Below are 19407 nucleotides of genomic sequence, written 5' to 3'. Positions count from 1 at the left end.
AATTGTCCAATCTTGTAAATTTCTTTCTATGTCTATTATGCTATAATCTTCTTGATTTACATTTTCAGTTTCTAAAGGTGTGTTGATAGTAGATATTTCAAGTTTGAATAAAGAATTCATTGAAACATAATTTTTATGCAAAGATTTCCTATATAAAAAAGAAATAAGTAGATTAAGATCTTGAGGGAACACCACCAGGACCACCCTTAAAGCCTTCTTGGCAAGAACGGGTTAACCAACGAATTTTCATGGCTTGGCTTACCATCACAATATTCTCAATATACTCTATTTTCTTTTATGTAGGTTACCGTTGATAAAAATCTGTACCAACAAATTTTTACTCTTTTTTTTATTATTTTTTTTATAAAGCAAGAATATTTAGGTGATTTCTTAAACTTTTAATTTCAGATCTTTGTTTTTTTTGTTTTTTTTTTTTTGATAACAAGTCAATCGTTCATTCATATCAAAGAGTCCTTACAAATAGAGTTTTTATCAAGCCAAATTGCTTGACTTACAAAAGAAGGACATGAATCCCACTACATTACAATGTCTTCAACTTCTTTTGCATATCTTGCCAATTGATGGGCAGCACCATTACCCAAGCGATGAACATGCTCAAGTCTTGCTTCTTCAAACCCATTCACAAGCCTTCGAAAATCTTGTAAAATAAAATCAAAATCCGTTAGACACTTAGAACTTTCATTCAAAGAGTTGACAAGAATCAAAGAATTAGATTTTAATATGATTTTTGGTACACCCCATTGAGCACACAGTTGTAGGCCTCTCAACAAAGCAATCACTTCAATAAATTCAGCTGAAGAAACCTCCCTTTCCACCTTACTAACAACTACTACAACATCCCCATTATGATCTCTCAAAATAACCCCAACCCCAGCAGAAAAAGATTCACTAAAGGTAGCACCATCAACATTTAATTTCAAACAACCAGTTGGAGGGGGATGCCAATACACAACATGATTAATCCTTTTATCAAACCCAGAAAACACCTACACCTTATTATACTCTTGCTGTAACGACAGAGCACTATTAATAGCAGTAGTAATATGCAGGGATACATCTTCATAAATGAACTTGTTCCTTCTATTCCATAGTCCCCAAGCAACTACCAAAAAAGTGGCCAACACATCATTAGAACCTCTATCATGAGCCAAATTTGCCAAATCCCAAAAAGAGAGATCAGAAACAATCTCACCTAATTTAGGACAATAATCCAACCACACTTGTCTCACATCACTGCAATAAAATAAGGCATGAGCAGCATCTTCAACACAACTAGTACAGATAACACAAATATCATTCTCAAGCACATGTTTGTGTTTTAAATTCTTGAAAGTTGGTAGTTTTTCATGACAAGCCCTCCATGCAAAGATCTTGATTTGTTTAGGAATTTTTAGATGCCACAAACATCTCCAAAAAACTGATTCCATACTCTCCCTTGAGTCCTGCCCCATATCATTAGAGAGACCCTGCTGTAACATTCGGTAAGCACTATTGACTGAATAAATTCCATTTTTCTCATGCACCCAAAACAAAGAATCTTTAACATGAACAGAAATATTAAGCTGCAGAATTTTTTGAACCACATTTGGATTGAATAGAGCTCTTAAAGCTTGTATATTCCACCAACCCGTACTCATATCAATCAAAGAATGAACTTTTAAATCTTCATCAAACTCAGAATTATTGAGAGGCAAATTATAATCAGGAATCCATGGGTCTTTAAAGAAATTAACGGATTTACGATTCCCCACTGATCTCCACCTACAACCTCTCTTCAAATCTTTAATAGCTTCCAAAATACCCTTCCACACATATGATGAATTACACCTTAGATTTGCTTCAAACAAACTTGTATTAGGGAAATATTTGGCTTTAAAAATACGATGCACTAGAGAGCCCTCATTCCTTAGAAGCCGCCAACCTTGTTTAGCTAAAAGAGCTAGATTAAAAAGATGTAAATCTTTAAAACCCATCCCTCCTCTAAATTTTGAGTTACTTAGTTTCTCCCAACTTACCTAGTGAAATTTATTCCCCTGCCCCTGATTTCCCCACCAAAACTGGCCATCATCATCTCTAACTCTTTACAAAGAGACTTTGGGAACAAGAAACAGCTCATAGCATATGTAGGGATAGACATTCCTACTGCCTTAATGAGTACCTCTCTTCCCCCTTGTGATAATAATTTACTTTTCCACAACTGTAATTTCTGCCAAACTCTACTTTTGATACTAGAGAAAGCTTGTTTTTTTGATCTCCCAACTAAAGGTGGTAGTTCCAAATATTTTTCATATTGCTGTGTATGACTACCTCCCCAAAGTTGCATAATATCAGACTTCAACTCATCACTAACATTCTTACTAAAAACCATAGAAGTCTTTTCTTTGTTAATACAATGCCCCGAAGCTCTCTCATATTTGTTTAATAAGATCTGGATCTTTTCATTAGTGGCAACATTAGCTTGGCAAAAAATAAGACTATCATCCGCAAACAGCAAGTGATTTACTCTAGGTGCACCTCTACAAATTTGAACCCGCTTAACACCTTCTCTACCAGCAGAATTTATAAACAAAGAGATTAGGCCTTCAGTACATAAGAGGAATAGATAAGGAGATAAAGGATCTCCTTGTTTGATTCCCCTACTTGGAATTATAGGGCCTTTGGGACTACCATTAACCAATACTGAAAAGGAAATTGTTCGCACACACTTCATAATCAAACTTATAAAGTTACGAGCAAAACCAAGTGATTCCATAATTTTTGCCAAAAATGTCCACTCCACCCTATCATATGCTTTGCTCATATCTAGTTTAAGAGACATAAAACCTTTAGTTCCATATCTCTTCAATCTCAAAAAATGCAAAGTCTCATAAGCAATAAGCACATTATCAGAAATTTGTCTACCCGGAACAAAGGCACATTGAATATCAGAAATAACATCCGGCAAGATCTTCTTAAGTCTATTTGCAATGACTTTAGACAGAATTTTATAAAGCACATTACAAAGACTAATCGGTCTAAAATCTGCCACTTTTGAAGGTGATGCTTTTTTAGGAATAAGAGTAAGGAAAGTATGATTCAATTCGCTAGGAAAATCCCCAGAATTCAGAGATAACAGAAAAGCATCAGTAACAGATTTACCAAGAACATGCCAATACTTCTGGAAAAAAATAGGAGACATACCATCGGGTCTGGGTGCTTTTGAGGGGTGCATTTGTTTGAGTGCATCCTCCACTTCCTTGGTCACAAAGGGTTTTAAGAGCTCTACATTCATATCAGTTGTTACTTTCATATCAATACTCGATAATACCTCCATCATCTCCACTTGGTCCGTTGTTGAAAAAAGATTATGAAAATAATCAGTGATTAAAACATCCATCTCAGCCCCATTCTTCCAGTTTCCAGAGCCATCCTTTAGCTGAACTTCCTTCTTCGAGCCGAAGCCTTTGAATGAAAATACTTAGAATTACAATCCCCCTCCCTGAGCCACTGAACACGAGACCTCTGTTTCCACATTAACTCATCCCTTTCCAACCACTTCTGAACTTCATCACTGGCTTTATTAAACTCAGCCATGAACAAACAATTAGGATCAGTTAATGCTTGTAGACTTTGAAGCTTCAGCTTAGCCTTGGCTAATTCTTGTTGAACATGACCAAAAGATGACTTATTCCAACTTCCCATATCCTCTGCACATGTGGAAATACAGCTCATAATACGACTTAAAGAAGAGGAATCCTCAACGCGCCTCCACACATTTTCAATAATAGAGGAGCATGCTGTCTCTCCCACTCACATGGCTTCAAATCTAAACAATTTCTTCCCCCTTCTCCGAATTAAAACACCCTCAGTATCTAACCACAAAGGAGAGTGGTCAGAATGTGCCGCTACACCATGATAAACTCTAAGATTTGGATATAGATCACACCATAAAGAATTAGCAAGAAATCTATCCAATCTCTCCATGATTAAACTAGCCCCCTCTCTTCTATTGCTCCAAGTAATACGAGTCCCAACAAACCCCAAGTCTCTCAGCTCACATACTTCCAACACCTTCCTAAACTCTCTTAATTGAGTATTACTCCGTAAACTCCCTCTATATTTCTCAGAATTGTCAAGAATTTCATTGAAATCACCAAACACTAACCAAGGTACATTAACTCCACGGCCCAAAGTTTTTAATACCCTCCATACTTCCATTCTCATGTTCCGATCCGGATGACCATAAACCCCTGTTATCAAACACTCTTCCCCATTACAATCAGTAACAATGCCATGAATATGGTGATGAGTATAATTAATTATAGATAACAAACTCATCCTTCCAAAACAGAACCAGCACACCGCTCCGCCCCACACAATCAACACCAAAACAATTACTAAAGCCCAACTTGAATTTACACAACTCCACTTGTCTAGCCTTCATTTTCATTTATTGCAAAAAAACAAGATCGGGAGCTTCCTTTGTAATTAAATCATGAAGCGTATGAATACTCCATGGGTTCCCAAGCCCACGGAGATTCCAACTTAAGCATTTCATTGTGACCGGCGGGGCTGTTCAACAACCACCACCGATAAATTCGAATTGGAATCCATAGCGTTAGATTCACAAGAAGACTTACCTTTCTTTGCAACAGCTTCCAACAACAAAGAGCCCTTACGTTTTCTACCGAGAGACATGGTATCAACCTTCGTTTGAACTCGATCAAAACACCCAGATGCTCCCGGCCTGCCTTTCCCATGTTGCCGCTTGATTTTCGCAGCCCTAGCCTCTGCTGAAGAAATACTCGGGTTTGACTTGGATTGGAAAGGGGCTGAAAGAAATTACGAGTGAGAGTTAGAAGACCTTGGGTTGTAGCTGAATGGGCCTAAGCCCAACTCCAAACCCAAATCTGAGGCCTGTAGGATTGGAACTTCAGTAAGCCCATTCACATTTTCACCACCTTTCTCTTCGGTAAGCCCAGTACACTCAATGTATTCTTCATTAAGACTCTGCTTTGTTTCCGTTACTTCGGAAACCACCATTTTTCGAGATTCCTCCATAGCTGTTAATGCAGTAATAGCCGCCTGAACACCCAGAACTGAAGGATTTACCTCCGTAATCAACTCCTCCACGACAGTATCTTGATTCCCACAATTTATTCGCACAACTGGTTCCGTATCTAAAGCTGTAACCGACATAACTGGTTCCGTAACCGACAGAACATTGAAATTGTCAGTTTGAGTCGTCGTCCCCTCTGGTTCCCCTCCCTCCACCGTCAACGGCAGTGCTGCCACTGTCGGTTCCCCTAAGTAAGTGCCCTCTCACCACCCTACCACCTTTCGATTACTCATGAACCCGGCTCTCAACCATTGCCCATACGAAAGCTTGGTCTGATCAACCTTGACAGCATCTGTAACTTCACAGTCCTTTAACGTGTGTCCCAACACTCCACAGAAAAAACATATATCTGGCAGTCTTTCGTAGGAAAAATTCACCAAGCATGAAGCTCCCTTCCCCACATTCAAATGCTTCCTACGCAAAAATGGTTTGGAAATATCCAACATCACTTGGACTCGCATGTACTCCCCCCATTCCATTTCCCCCTTATCCAGATCAACCTCCAGAACCTCCCCCAACGCACTGCCAACCAATTTCCCAATATACTCATTCTGGGCAATCAGTGGTAAATCATGGATACGGACCCAAAAAGGAGCCTTAACCAAATCAAGTTTACTGATCTGTATCAGACCATCAAACTCCTTCAATAACACCAAATGTTTATCAAAGCTCCAAGGACCTTCACGTATAACTTTGGCTCTGTCTCGGCTATCTTCAAACTCAACCACTGTAAGCTCGGCATTCAAATCGTGAAATTTCACACTCTTCACCAGACGCCAAACTTTTCGCATTGTCTGTTTAAAAGCTTCATGATTATAATGTTTCTGAATCAGAAGCTTCATAATCAAACAATTCTCTCCACGTTCCAACACTTCTTCCAATCTACTCGGCTCCACCGACACCTCCTTATTCTCCTTCTCCTTTAAAGACAAACTCACATATAATTCATCCAGATTATCCGCATCCAGTTGAAAACTCGTACAGAAGACGAGGGTGAAAGCCTCTACCCTGAAAACCAGAGCGAGGAGAGTCATCTATGGCCGCTTACTTATATGTCCCTTTAAAGCAATTTCAGATCTTAAGAAGTCACAATGATCATCTAATTCTTCTATTGCAGCTTGCCTACTTCTATATACATGATATCTTTCCATCATTGAGCAATAATCTAGTTTCATTAATCATTATTTTTCCTTAAGATATTTTATCCTTTCTTGTAAATTATTTAATTCAAGTCTCAAATTATATTCTAAACAATTTAATTCATAATGATCACAAAAATCAATATTATGTGCGTAATAATTCATCATGAAATTAAATATAAACAGAATAAAACAACAATAAAATAACTATAAAATAATAATATATATTATATAATAACCGTTGGCTCTGATACCAACTATGTATACCAAGATATATATAATAGATAATATAATGATATATTAACAGATAATAGAATAAATATTAATAATCAAATGCATGAAGTGTAGAAAATAAGGGCAGGCGGTACTATATACTATATATACTAGATAGTATATATATTTATACTATTATATATACACTAGATTATATATTAGTAACTATACTATATATATATACACTATATTATATAATATATATTATATATTGTAGTACTCTAATATATTATACTACTATAGCATATTATATTAGTAATAATATAGGTATAATATATATACTATAATATATCTCACTTAATATATAGTATATAATATATACTATAATACATTATATATCTATATAATATATACTATATATTATAATATTTAATAAATTATATATTATAATATATAATTTATTAAAAATATATAATATATAATATTTGCCAAGTTATATACTATTAAATATAATATTTTGTTTAATAAATATTATATAAACTATACTATATAGTTATTATCTATATAATATATAATATTATATATATTATAATATATCATCTACTGATATTTAATAAATTATATATATACTATACTATCCACTGTTATATATTAGTACTATTATATATAATATATATATTACTATATACGTATTATATATAATATATATTTTATAGTTATTATAATACATAATATATTATATATTATAATATACATAACTATATAAAAAAAATATAATTTACTGGCTACGTTCGAATGTCATTTGTTATACATGCGGACGTTAATGTCAAACGTCCGAACGTTAAACACAATACGTTCGAATGTTTAATAAACGTTCGAACATTAACTGTATATAAGGCTTTAGTTGGTAGATCTAAAGTTTGGTAGAAACTTCGAAGTTGGAAAGAAAAGCTTTTGTCTCAAAGGGGTAAGGAGGTCTTATTAAAAGCTGTTGCATTGTCTGTTCCTACTTATTCAATGAGTTGTTTTTTGTTGCCTAGAGTCTTTGTTCTTAATTGGAGGGTTTGATGGCTAAGTTTTGGTGGGGACAAAAACAAGAGGAGAAAAAAATTCATTGGGTTAGTTGGATTAATATGTGTGAAAGGAAGTCTCGAGGAGATTGGGATTTAAGAATCTTAGAAATTTTAACCTTGCCCTTCTTGCTAAGCAAGGTTGGCGTTTATTGCAAAATGAAGATTCTGTTTTATTTCAGTTACTCAAAGCTAAAAAATTTTCACAGTCCTCGTTTATGGATTCTAGCTTAGGTCACTGCCCTTCTTTCACTTGGAGATGCATTTGGGAGGCTAAAAAATGGTTAACGGAGGGATGTAGATGGCGGATTGGGGATGGAAGGATGGTGAACTTATGGAGTGATCAATGGATTCCAGATCATAAATCCCTGGTCCAAGAACTTGGGGCTAGAAAGGAATGATAGGGAAGATGTTGTGGCTACTACTATTGACGAGGCATTGGGGTGGTGGGATATTTCAAAGCTTAGATCTCTCTTCAATCCAATTATTATGGCTGATATTATGAAAGTGATGGTTTTTTTAGTAGGTACTGTTGATAAAATGATTTGGGGACAAGAAAGAAATGGAATTTTCTCTGTCAAAAACTGTTACAAGCTTATTATGTCAAATAATGTATCTAGTTCAGTAGAGTCATCTGTAGCGGGCAGACAATAGAAACTATGGACAGCTTTGTGGAAAATGCCAGTCCCTAACAAGATAAAAGTTTTCGCATGGCGTGTGTGCAGAGATAGTCTACCTTCTAAGGACAAATTGGCTAAAACACAAGTGATTTTAGAACCATCTTGCAAGTTCTGTTTACATCCACTGGAGGACCTTTTTCATGCTGTCTATAGTTGTAACCAGATCTGAGATTTGTGGCTCCAGTTTATTCCATCTTTAGCTGCTCATAATTCTAGTATCATCATTGATTTGGTTCAATCATTTATTGAGGGAAAATATATGAATAACTTGGCACTATTTTTTTGTCTTGCATGGGGTTTTTGATACAGGAGAAACAAGTGGGAGTTTGAAAATATCATGTTGGCTCCAAGGCACGTTTCTAATCATTCTTTGGGGCTTATGTAGAATTTTAAGGCTGTTTCTATTAAATCTCATGTTCAACTCTGAGACCATCTCAGCTGGAAACCACCTGCTTCAAGCATATTCAAGCTCAACACTGATGGAGCAATGTTTTCAGATTTACAAAAGGTTGGAGTAGGGGCTATTTTATGTGATTCCTCAGGGAAGATGATTATGGAAGCTTCAAAACTAGAATCAAAGATGGAAGAGCCTGAAGCAACTAAATTACTGGTTGTTTCAGAGGGCTTCAATTGTGCTCCACTATGGGGATCTCTCATATTCAAGTAGAGAGTGACTTCTTGCCTTTAATTCAATCGCTGCAGCACAATAATATGATGAATTCTCAGTTTGGGAATCTCTTTAACAAAGTGCAGCGGTTGCCTAATTGTTTTGCTAGCTGTTCTTTTCCCCATGTGTATAGGGAGGGTAATAGAGCAGCACATAAGCTTGCTCGCTATGCATGGCATGTTGAAAACATTGATATGTGGTGGGATATTATTCTAGACTTTATATCTGAAACCTTATGGTTTGATAAATGTCTGTAATTGTTTTATCCAATGAAGATGTCTATTTTTATCAACAAAAAAAAAAAAAGTTCTACCGTGGCGTGTTCTTGCATGTTGCCAAAGTAGCTTGCTCTTGTCTTTTGGTTGTTGTCACTTGGAGTCTGTCTACTGTCATGCTTGAAACTTTTATCTTCTTGGGGCCAAAAATCTAGTACTACTATTCTTTTCATTCTTCCAGGCGGTTTGAGGACAGCTCAAACCGTTGAACCAGCAGATGTAATAATACCTTTTTTTTTTTAAAAAAAAATTATATCAATATGAAACGACATTGTTCCAACAGGTTTAAGTGGAACGTCGTTGTTTTATTCCTGAATTTGTGTTTTAAACACAAATTAAATGACGTCATTTGTTATAAAAACCAAACGGCATCGTTTTATCTATAAGGTGGGAAAAAAATAAGTAGAACATCACTGTTTGGTATTAAACCAAACGATGTCATTTAGATAATATGTCGTCTTCTTCTTTCCTGTTTTGATTCTCTGTTTCTCACCCTCTCTCTCTTCTCTGCAACTCTCTCTCTCTACTCTCTCTCAGACGAACGATGCCGCTAGGGGGAACCGAGAACCGACCATGAACCGCCGGAGTCGATATCGCCGGTTGTTCTCCTCCCCGTTGATCGGTTACAGTCGGTTGCTCCATCGTTTTCCCTCTTATCGGTCGGCGGCGGTTTTACCCAAAAACCACACCGAAGGGGTTGGTTTTCACTCCTAATAATGAAATAAGTGTTATATATATTTATATTTTACAAATAAAGCACATATATTAAGAGGAAATTTCCTAATGCATTTAAAAAGTATTTTCCCACATTTTTTGTCTCCAAATTTATTAATTCAAAATTTTCAAAAATATTAAATATTAGAGTAATGCTGGTTATTGTCAAGGTTGTGTAAACACCACCTAGCCTTTTTGAAAAAGAGTGTGATCCACTATTAAAAAATTAATTTTTTTATATGGGTCATATTTTTACTTTGTTTTTTTCAAAAAAAGTGTGGCGTTTGTGTAGTCATACTATGACTGTAAATATCATTTCTTTTTAATTTTTTGGCTCGTTGAGGAGGGGTATACTCTGGTTTGGGGAAGAAGGGATGTGAATGGAAAGAGAGATGGTGGGAAAACCCTGATAATAGTTTAGATGAAGTAATTTGAATGTGTTTGGGACAGGAGTATTCTCATCCGTACGAAACTATTGAATATTATCTCATGTATTCTCTACATCCACTTAAATGATTATGGGGATGTTTGGAAAAGTTTTTCATTCCATTCCATCTTATCTCATATCATTTCGTCTGAAACATTCTAATATTATCTCATATATTCTCGACATCCACTTAAATGACCCTGGGGATGTTTGGAAAAGTTTGTCATCCCATTCTATCATATTTCATCTTATTCTATCCCATTTTATTTCTTTCCTAAACATTATTAAAAGACATACTTTCAAACTAATCATTATAACTTTTTCAAAATTTTAAATAAAAAACAAAAAATAATTCAACATTCTTAAATAATCTCAAAATAAAAATTATATTAAAAATAATATTTTAATTTTATAATATTTTTTATTTAATATTTTCTCTCTCATTTTCCAAAACTTAGTAATTACTTAACTCAAACTATTTTATTATTATTTCATACTACTCATATTAAGGGTGTAGAATCGGGCTGGATTTTTTTTTTTTGATGCTAGGTCCGAAACTGGTAATCCGGGTGCATCTGGGTGGTTATTTGCCCAGATTACACTCGGGTGAGTAAGATAAACCGGATCCAGTTATGGGGTTTTGTGACCCATGTATCCGTAAATGGAACACCTTTTTTTTTTTTTTTTTAATCCATTCTTCCAATATAAGAATATACACTGCAAGGTTGAATGAAATATTTTCCTCTGATCAGTTTCAATGACTGATGAGTATGTGTAATATATACAAGAGCCTTACAAAGCTATTTAAGGAAATAATTAGAAAGACATTTAAGTTTTATAGAAATCTTGGCTATTGACTAAACAATTACTTTCTAATTTTAGGCTAGAATCTTGATGTTTGGCTTATGCTTGATTTTGGCAATCTTCCTTAATATCCAAAACTTTTAAAAAGTGTTAAAATGATTTTTTTTTTTTTTGTTTTTAAATATGGGCAATTTAAACATGATATCATAATTTTTTTTAAAATAATTTGTGTCCTTCACCATCTCCTTCATATCTAAACTCTATATATTTTTCAAAGATTTGTGTGCTTGGGTAGTAAATCGAGATATGTTACAAAAGTTGGAAGACGACATTGCTATTGTAGTATGTAAATTCAAGCAGATCTTTCTACCATCATTTTTAGATGTCATAGTCAATTTAGCAATGCACTTATCCCGGGAAGTACTGTTGGGTGGACCAATGCATTTTCTTTGGAAGTATCCAGTTGAAAAATATTTGGGTCAACTGAAGTGCATTGTTGGGAATAAAGCCAGAGCTGAGGGTTTAATATCAGATGCCTATATACGCAATGAATGGTTAGTATTTTTCTCTCTATATTTTCGTGATGTTGAGACACGATTTAATTGTCAAGAGCGAAATGCTAATCTTGTTGCTCCACTTACTCTTGAGCTATCAGTGTTTTCGCAGAATGTAAGACCCTTGGGTGCACAAACGAGTTTCGATTTAATTGATGGAAAGTTGAGTAAAGTTCAGTAATACGTACTAAATAATTGCCAAATTGATGACTATCTCAAATATGTTGTTGCATGCTTCAAATAATTCTAGTTAAAAAATGTTTTAGTTAACTTTTATACTCAAAATAATATTCTATTACACTTACATATAGTGAGCACATGGACAAACTTAGGACATAAGGCATAGAGAATATAGAGGCAATACATAAGGAAGAATTTCCCAGATGGTTTGAATAACGTGTATGAACTAAAATTACATATATGTTAGATTTTGAAACTTTTAATTTTGGGCAACTTTAAATAAGTAGATATTATTCTAATTGTTAGATTTTGAAACAACGTGCTTGTGATCCCGTATCAGTTTCTCCTAAATTGTATACATTGGCCTGTGGTCCCTTAAATAGAACACTTCGATACACTGCATGCAGGGTTCGAGGTTATAGATTCTATAATCTAGACCGTGAATGTACTAGAAAGACTCAAAATTGTGGTGTGTTGGTCAAGGAGAGTCATGAAACAGATGAGATTGACTATTATGGTGTCATACGTGATATTATTGGATTGAAATATCTAGTTAGGTCTGTAACATATGTCTTTTAATGTAATTGGTGGGATCTAGGCGGTGATTGGGTTTTGATACATGAGGAAAATCACTTTACAGGTGTCAATACTGCATATAAATGGTACAAAGATGATCTATTCGTATTGGCTTGTCAAACTAATACGAATGAAAAGCATTGTCAAGCTAATACAAAGATGATCCATTCATATTGCCAAGTAATAGACTTGTCAAGCTACCCAAGTCTATTACTTCTTGACAAGTCTATTACTTGATCCAATGAAAAGCGTTCATGAAAATAGTGGAGAGATAACTTGGCGAGTCGTACAAAAAATTATCCCTCGAAATATATATGAAACAAGAACGAGTGCGGATCACGAGTATAGTGAAGATGAAGATGACACTCGGATTGTAAAGGCCTACCAAGAAGATGGAGAGGGTATTAACTTATTTGTTGACCTTAGTGCACTCGAGTTACTTCCTTTGTATAGAGATGATGTTCCACTCGTCCATCTCACTTCCGAAGTAAGTGAAGAAGAAGAATCCGGGGAGGAAATGGATAATGAGGATAAAGAAGAGGTTGAAGATGATGACAAAAATGTTATTGAGGGAAATTCTGAAACAAGCATGGAAAATACATCCAAAGATAAAAAATAAAAGTACTAAATATTATATTCATATAGGTGACTATACAATATTATACATTTAATAATTTTTTCTAATTAATTTTCTTTATCATATTAATCATTTTCAAGGATGCAGCCAAAACAACAACGAAGAAATTTGCCACTTCCGCCAAGTCTCGAACCCATTGAGGACTACCCACTCAAGGAATCCGCTCCTGAAGAAGTTAACATGCAAGAGACGGACAGCCAGTTGATACCTACCAGTAAGAAAATGTCATTGATAATTAATTATATTTTAATACTCTCTGTAAAGGCAAAAATTGGCTAGGATTAGATGACTAAATGATAAGGTTTATCTTATCATTATTTGATTAAATTTGGATGAATGTAAAATAAGTATTGATTTGTATCTAAACAATATTGAGTCTATCTAGAAGTCTTAGGTGCTGTTTAGATAAGTCTTTGAGGTTAAAATCGAGTTCTAAAATATTGGTATTTATCCAGAAGAAAGCTGAACAGAATTTAGTCAATAACAGAAGATGTTCTCATGAAATGTTAGCAGTCCGTTGGAACACGTTTTCGCGTCTATTGCTAACCGTCAACAGAGTCCTACTGTGACTAGAACTCTTTCCAGACTTTCTATTTAAAGGGATTTGGTTTTGTATCCTTTCAAAGACTTTGAGCCACGAATTTCAAAGAGGATATTCTGAGCATTTATGAAGGAAAATTCACTTGAGAATTTTCATGGGATTTTTCATATCTTCTCGAGTGTGATCATGCTTTGAGTGTGAAGGAACATCGATTGGATTTCAGCCTTTGGAGTTCCAGAAGGGAAGTCAACATTTGAAGATTGCCAGAGGTTCTGGCTGCTACTGCGGTAGAAGACAAACGGGTCATTTGTCTAGGCAAGTAAGATTGACTTGCAAAGGTTTTGTAATTGATTATTGTTTGTAATTGTTCTTCAAATAATAAGATTGGTTTTCTTGGGTTTGGCTGCCCCGTAGAGTTTTACCTTTAAAGAGTTCTTTAAAGGGTTTCTCTTTGTAACCAATCGTTGTGTCTTGCAAGTTTGATTATTTATTTTAAAGTATTTGATTCGTTTCATAATCTTGATAATTGAAATCTAACTTTTTTGTTCAAGGAAATTGGTAGACAATTTCGTGGTTTTACAGGGGTACGTTGGGAATTTCAATTGTTATCAGAGCGTGGTTCACTCATTCGAGTGTGATCCGTGCCCTTGTAGATCATGTCGACGTCATTATACGTTCCATTATACTTCGATGGGGAAAACTATGCTTATTGAAAAGTTCGTATGAGGGCTTTTCTCAAGTCTTTAGATGAACGTGTATGGCATTCAGTTGAACGAGGATTGACTAAACCCGAGACATCTATAGATGCTTGGACAAAAGATGAAATTAGCAATTGTAATTTGAATAGCAAAGGACTTAACGCTATTTTCATGGCGGTATCCTCTAAAAAATTTAAAAGAATATCCATGTATGAGATTGCTAAAGAATCTTGGGATATTTTGGAGGTTATACATGAAGGCACAAGAATAGTAAAAAATTCAAAATTGCAAATGCTAATCTCAAAATTTGAAGAGATTAAAATGTTGGAAGATGAAAATTTTAATGATTTTTATGCTAAATTGAATGATATTGTGAATTCCAGGTTTAATCTCGGCGAGAAGGTGGAGGATTCAAGGATCGTGAGGAAAATTCTAAGGTCTTTACCTGAAAGATTTCGACCCAAAGTTACCGCTATTGAAGAAAGTAAAGATCTTGATGCAATAAGGGTAGAAGAATTGATAGGTTCTTTACAAACGTATGAATCTTCGCTTCCTCAAGCAAGAAAATGTAAGTCTATTGCCTTAAAAACTATAGAAGAAAATTAAGATGATTTTTCTGATAAAGAAAATCTTAACAATGAGGATATAGATCTCATAGTAAGAAAGTTCAGAAAATTCATGTTTAATAAAAAGTATAGTGGAAAGAAAAAAGAGGTAAAAACTTTTTTGCAAAGAAAAATCATTTTGAAAAATGGAATAAAGAAAAATCTGATAAAGTAAAGTGTCATGAATATTCTGGTTATGTTCATATAAGAATTGAATGTCCAAATTTCAAGAAAAGTAAAGGAAAAGCATTGAATGTCACACTTAGTGATAGTTCAGAATCTAAAACTTCAAATTCATCATCTGATTATGACAATACTTTTGTGGCTTTTTCTACTGTCGTTAATGATTTTTCTAATATTGAGCTAACAAAATCTGAAAGTGATGATGACAATAGCGATTCAGAGGTTGCTCTAGTTGTGGATGATCATGAGTTGAGTTTACAAGAAACTTACAATGATGTGTGTGATGAAGTGATCAAATTAAAGAAACTCAACAAGAAGCTGTACAAGAAATTCACTAATATGGAGAGTGAGAAAAATAACTTATCTGAGGCATTCAAAATTTCGATATTGAAATAGCAAGATTAAGGGATCAAAACATTGCATTAGAAAAGGAATTGGAAAAGGTTCAAGAAAAAACAGCAACACAAAAACTAGAAGAGATGTTGAGTTTTCAAAAATCTAGTTGTGATCGCACGGGTTTGGGGTATATGACTTCCCAAGGTATGGAACTTAAAGACTCGTCATCTATTGCCACCTCATCAAAAGATATCATTTTTGTTAAAGGAAGTCAAGATGAGGAAACTAAAGAAGGCCATGTCTACAACTCATGTTCCAAGAGCCTCACATGATAGATCAATGACAAAGAAGCCCAACCAAGGTAAGTCCAAAGGTAAGTTTATTCCTATTTATCATTATTGTGGTGTTGTTGGTCATATAAGACCAAATTGCTTTAACTTGAATAAAGTGAAGAAAAATGGATGTGAAAGAAATCCAAAAAGGAAAGGAAATAGTCTAGAGAATCAAGTTTGTGATATGAGTCAACAAATCAATTTTTTAAGTCTCAAAATTGGTGAAATAGCAGATTTTTGCTTTCAAAATAAAGAAAAGATCATACAAAGTGATGTTGATAAAAAAAAAATAGGTCAAAATTTAAAGCAAAGTTGGTGGTCAAAGAAGATACCATGTCGCATTAATGAATAGGACTACTTGCATCTTTTATATTATTACATTAGTCTAGGACATGCATTTTATTTTTCTGTTTTGCTTTTATATTTCTGATTTTTAGTTTTAAATAAGAAAAATATAATATAAAAAAAAATTCCGGTTTGGTTCAAAACTTTTCTTTAAGGAAAGTGCATGTTTGATATGTCAAAATTTGAGCATTTGTATTCTCATATAATAAATTCATGAACCTATGCATCTTTCTATTTTGTGCGATGCACTTTGTGCATACTTACCCTATAAATTATCTTGGCAAAGTTCATTTTCAATGCACAGTAAGAAACTTATATATATGTCTTTTATAATTAAAGTTCACATCATTAAATGAGATGATCATCAAAGAGAGAGTTCATACCTTGAATTGACTAATACTAGTTGAACCTAGTACATCAATAAAGAGCTCTCCTCTTGCCAAACACAAATAGTTGATCAATATAGAAAAAGGCGGTGTTAATTCATTGCGGAAAAAGACAAACACCCTACACGGATGTATCTCCTTAAGTCCTTATAGAAAGAATCGTTGCTCTAGTCATTGTGGAAAAAGATGAGCAACAAAAATGGACATAAAAAAGGGATTGTGCAAACTAGTGTTTGGAGGAGATGCTCATGTATCTAGGCCCTAGCATAAAGTTTGACTTTTGAGGTGAGTGACAATTTCTTGGGAGCATCTATATATAAAAAAAAAAAAAATACTCATGGATAATATTATAAAAATATATTGAGAAAAATAAAATAAAATAAAGAGTTGCTACCTTATATAAGTTTGCTAATTCACACACTCACATGAACTTTGACATTGATGATCTTATGAGGAGTGAACATCCATAGTGATTGTTGCAAATAAAATGGTGTACTTTATTAAATTTGTTTTGTGAGTTACACTATGTTTGAACTAGGGCTTTGCTACATACAGTCGGGAAATACAGTCGGCGTGCAGTCGGCTGTACGGAATGAATAAAAAAAAATTATAAAAAAAATTATTTTATATTCAGGGGGACCTATATGAATAAAAAAAAGTTATAAAAATAATTTTTTTTTCATGTAGGTCCTGTATTAATTCACTTTTTTCTCTATGACTGTACGCCGACTGCATTTCCCGACTGCAAAAAGTATTTCTCTTTGAACTAAGATGCATTTAGGCATGTTACTTGCCCTATTGCTTTATGTAAAAAAAAAAAAAAATCTTTTCTTGTTATTTTTATTTTTTCTAATCTCTACTTATTTTGGTTTCTATAAAATAAATATAAAAATAAAAATATAAAGTTTTTTTTTTTTGATTTGTTTGAGATATGAGCCTAAATCTGTGTTTTTAGTCTCTTATGCTGGTGTTGCAGTAGTCCCAGTGTGACTCTTTTTCCTCGGGTGTGTGCCTAGGCACATGGCACTTATTTGCCTTATGTTTTTTCTTTCTTGTGTCTTATACACGCGCCAAACTCCCACCCCTTTTCTCTCTTACTTTGCATGGCATCCAGCTCACTCACACATTTCCTCCTCTTTCGAGACCCAACCGAATCCTTCATTCACTCATATCACTAGTTAGACTTTTGAAATTCTGAAGATCATCCAGTTCTACTCATCTTTGCGTCCTAATCAAGGTAAGGCTTATGTGATTTTCGGACTTCTCAAGTTTCTAGCGTTGGTATGTATTTCAGCGGATTTATGAGGAGCTTTTCATTATGTGATTTATTTGGTTGGGTTGCGTTGAAATCACTATGGTTGCTCAGTTGAGCATTTTGTTCGAATGTATTAAGGATGGTTTTTTAATGGGTACTTAGCCTTTGTCATTCGGTTTTCATGAAATGCCCACCAAGTGTTTGTTTTTTTATCTCAATCATTTACTCATTGTTTAACATACATTCATACTCATACATCATGTGCATTTAATCCATGAAAAATTGAGACACATGAGAGTTGTTCATCATGTCTTTCTTAGTATCTTCATCTTGGCACACATAAGTGATATTTACTCTGTTTTGTATCTTGTCAGATTAGTGACAAAAAGGGGGAATATTGGAAGAGCAAATTGGAATATCTTGATATTCTGAAATTTAGGGAGAGTTTGAGTAAGTGGGAGTTTAGTGAATTTGCAGAAAATAAAAAAGGGGAGAACTATATACTTTAGGGGGAGCATGAGAACATTGAGGGGGAGAACTAAGTATTGAATATGGTTATTGATGATGACTAGAACACTTTCGTTTTGTAGGTTTACATTACATCTAACTTTTGATTACTATTGAGACTAGTTTCAAGGAATATTCTATGTCATTTCTTATCATTACTGTATTAAGATATTTTTCACAAGATCTTGGTCTTCTGGTTGTTTTTATCTTAGGTACACACTACATTCATCAAATTGGTTTTGTGACCGATTTGCCAAAAGGAAGATTGTATATGCAAGACATTCATCAAGTTGGTTTTGTCACCAATCCGCCAAAGGGGGAGATTGTAAAGGCAAAAATTGGCTAGGATCAGATGACTAAATGATAAGGTTTATCTTATCATTATTTGATTAAATTTGGATGAGTGATAAGTTTTATCTTATCATTATTTGATTAAATTTGAATGAATGATAAGGTTTATCTTATTATTATTTGATTAAATTTGGATGAATGTAAAATAAGTATTGATTTGTATCTAAACAATATTGAGTTTATCTAAAAGTTTTAGGTGTTGTTTAGACAAGTCTTTGAGGTTAAAATCGAGTTCTGGAAGATTGGTATTTATCCAGAAGAAAGCTGAACAGAGTTTAGTCAATAACAGAAGATGTTATCGAATGTTAGTAGTTCGTCGGAACACGTTTTCGCGCCTGTTGCTAATCGTCAGCAGAATCCTACTGTGACTAGAACTCTTTCTAGACTTTCTATTTAAAGGGATTCGGTTTTGTATCTTTTCAAGGAGTTGGAGCCACGAATTTCAGAGTGGATATTCTGAGCATTTAGGAGAGAAAATTCACTTGAGAATTTTCATGGAGTTTTTCATATCTTCTTGAGTGTGATTATGCTTTGAGTGTGAAGGAACATCGATTGGATTTCAGCCTCTGGAGTTCCAGAAGGGAAGTCAACATTTGAAAATTGCCAGAGGTTCTGGCTGCTACTGCTGTAGAAGACAAACGGATCGTTTGTCTAGGCAAGTAAGAGAGTAGAATTGTAAAGGTTTTGTAATTGATTATTGCTTGTAATTGTTCTTCAAATAATAAGATTGACTTTCCTGAGTTTGGCTGTCCCGTAGGGTTTTACCTTTAAAGAGTTCTTTAAAGGGTTTCCCTTTGTAACCAATCGTTGTGT

General features: G+C 34.3%; 2 protein-coding genes across 2 annotated transcripts; both read right to left on the bottom strand.

Moving 5' to 3' along the window:
- Window positions 1-536: 536 nt before the first annotated feature.
- LOC122282138 lies at window positions 537-3334 on the bottom strand. The gene is made up of 3 exons (XM_043094097.1): window positions 2037-3334; window positions 1024-1782; window positions 537-909 (listed from the first exon to the last, which is right to left on the bottom strand). The coding sequence occupies exons 1-3, from the start codon at window positions 3332-3334 to the stop codon at window positions 537-539; spliced, it is 2430 nt and encodes an 809-aa protein (XP_042950031.1).
- Window positions 3335-5322: 1988 nt separating this feature from the next.
- On the bottom strand, window positions 5323-6153 carry LOC122282137. The gene has a single exon (XM_043094096.1). It carries the CDS (start codon window positions 6151-6153, stop codon window positions 5323-5325), a length of 831 nt encoding a protein of 276 aa, XP_042950030.1.
- Between the last annotated feature and the right edge of the window lie 13254 nt (window positions 6154-19407).

Source organism: Carya illinoinensis, chromosome 11 (assembly GCF_018687715.1).
Source record: "Carya illinoinensis cultivar Pawnee chromosome 11, C.illinoinensisPawnee_v1, whole genome shotgun sequence".
Taxonomy (NCBI): Eukaryota; Viridiplantae; Streptophyta; class Magnoliopsida; order Fagales; family Juglandaceae; genus Carya; species Carya illinoinensis.
Note: the sequence above shows the minus strand (reverse complement) of the source record. Positions and strands in the feature narration are given on the sequence as shown.

Coding starts and splice junctions, on each gene's coding strand:
- LOC122282138 (XM_043094097.1), bottom strand. CDS start 3,334: ATGGAGGTATTATCGAGTATTGATATGAAAGTAACAACTGATATGAAT. Junction 1,783..2,036: donor AGGGGAATAAATTTCACTAG/GTAAGTTGGGAG, acceptor GAGAGGTTGTAG/GTGGAGATCAGTGGGGAATC. Junction 910..1,023: donor GCTCTGTCGTTACAGCAAGA/GTATAATAAGGT, acceptor TGCTACCTTTAG/TGAATCTTTTTCTGCTGGGG.
- LOC122282137 (XM_043094096.1), bottom strand. CDS start 6,153: ATGACTCTCCTCGCTCTGGTTTTCAGGGTAGAGGCTTTCACCCTCGTC.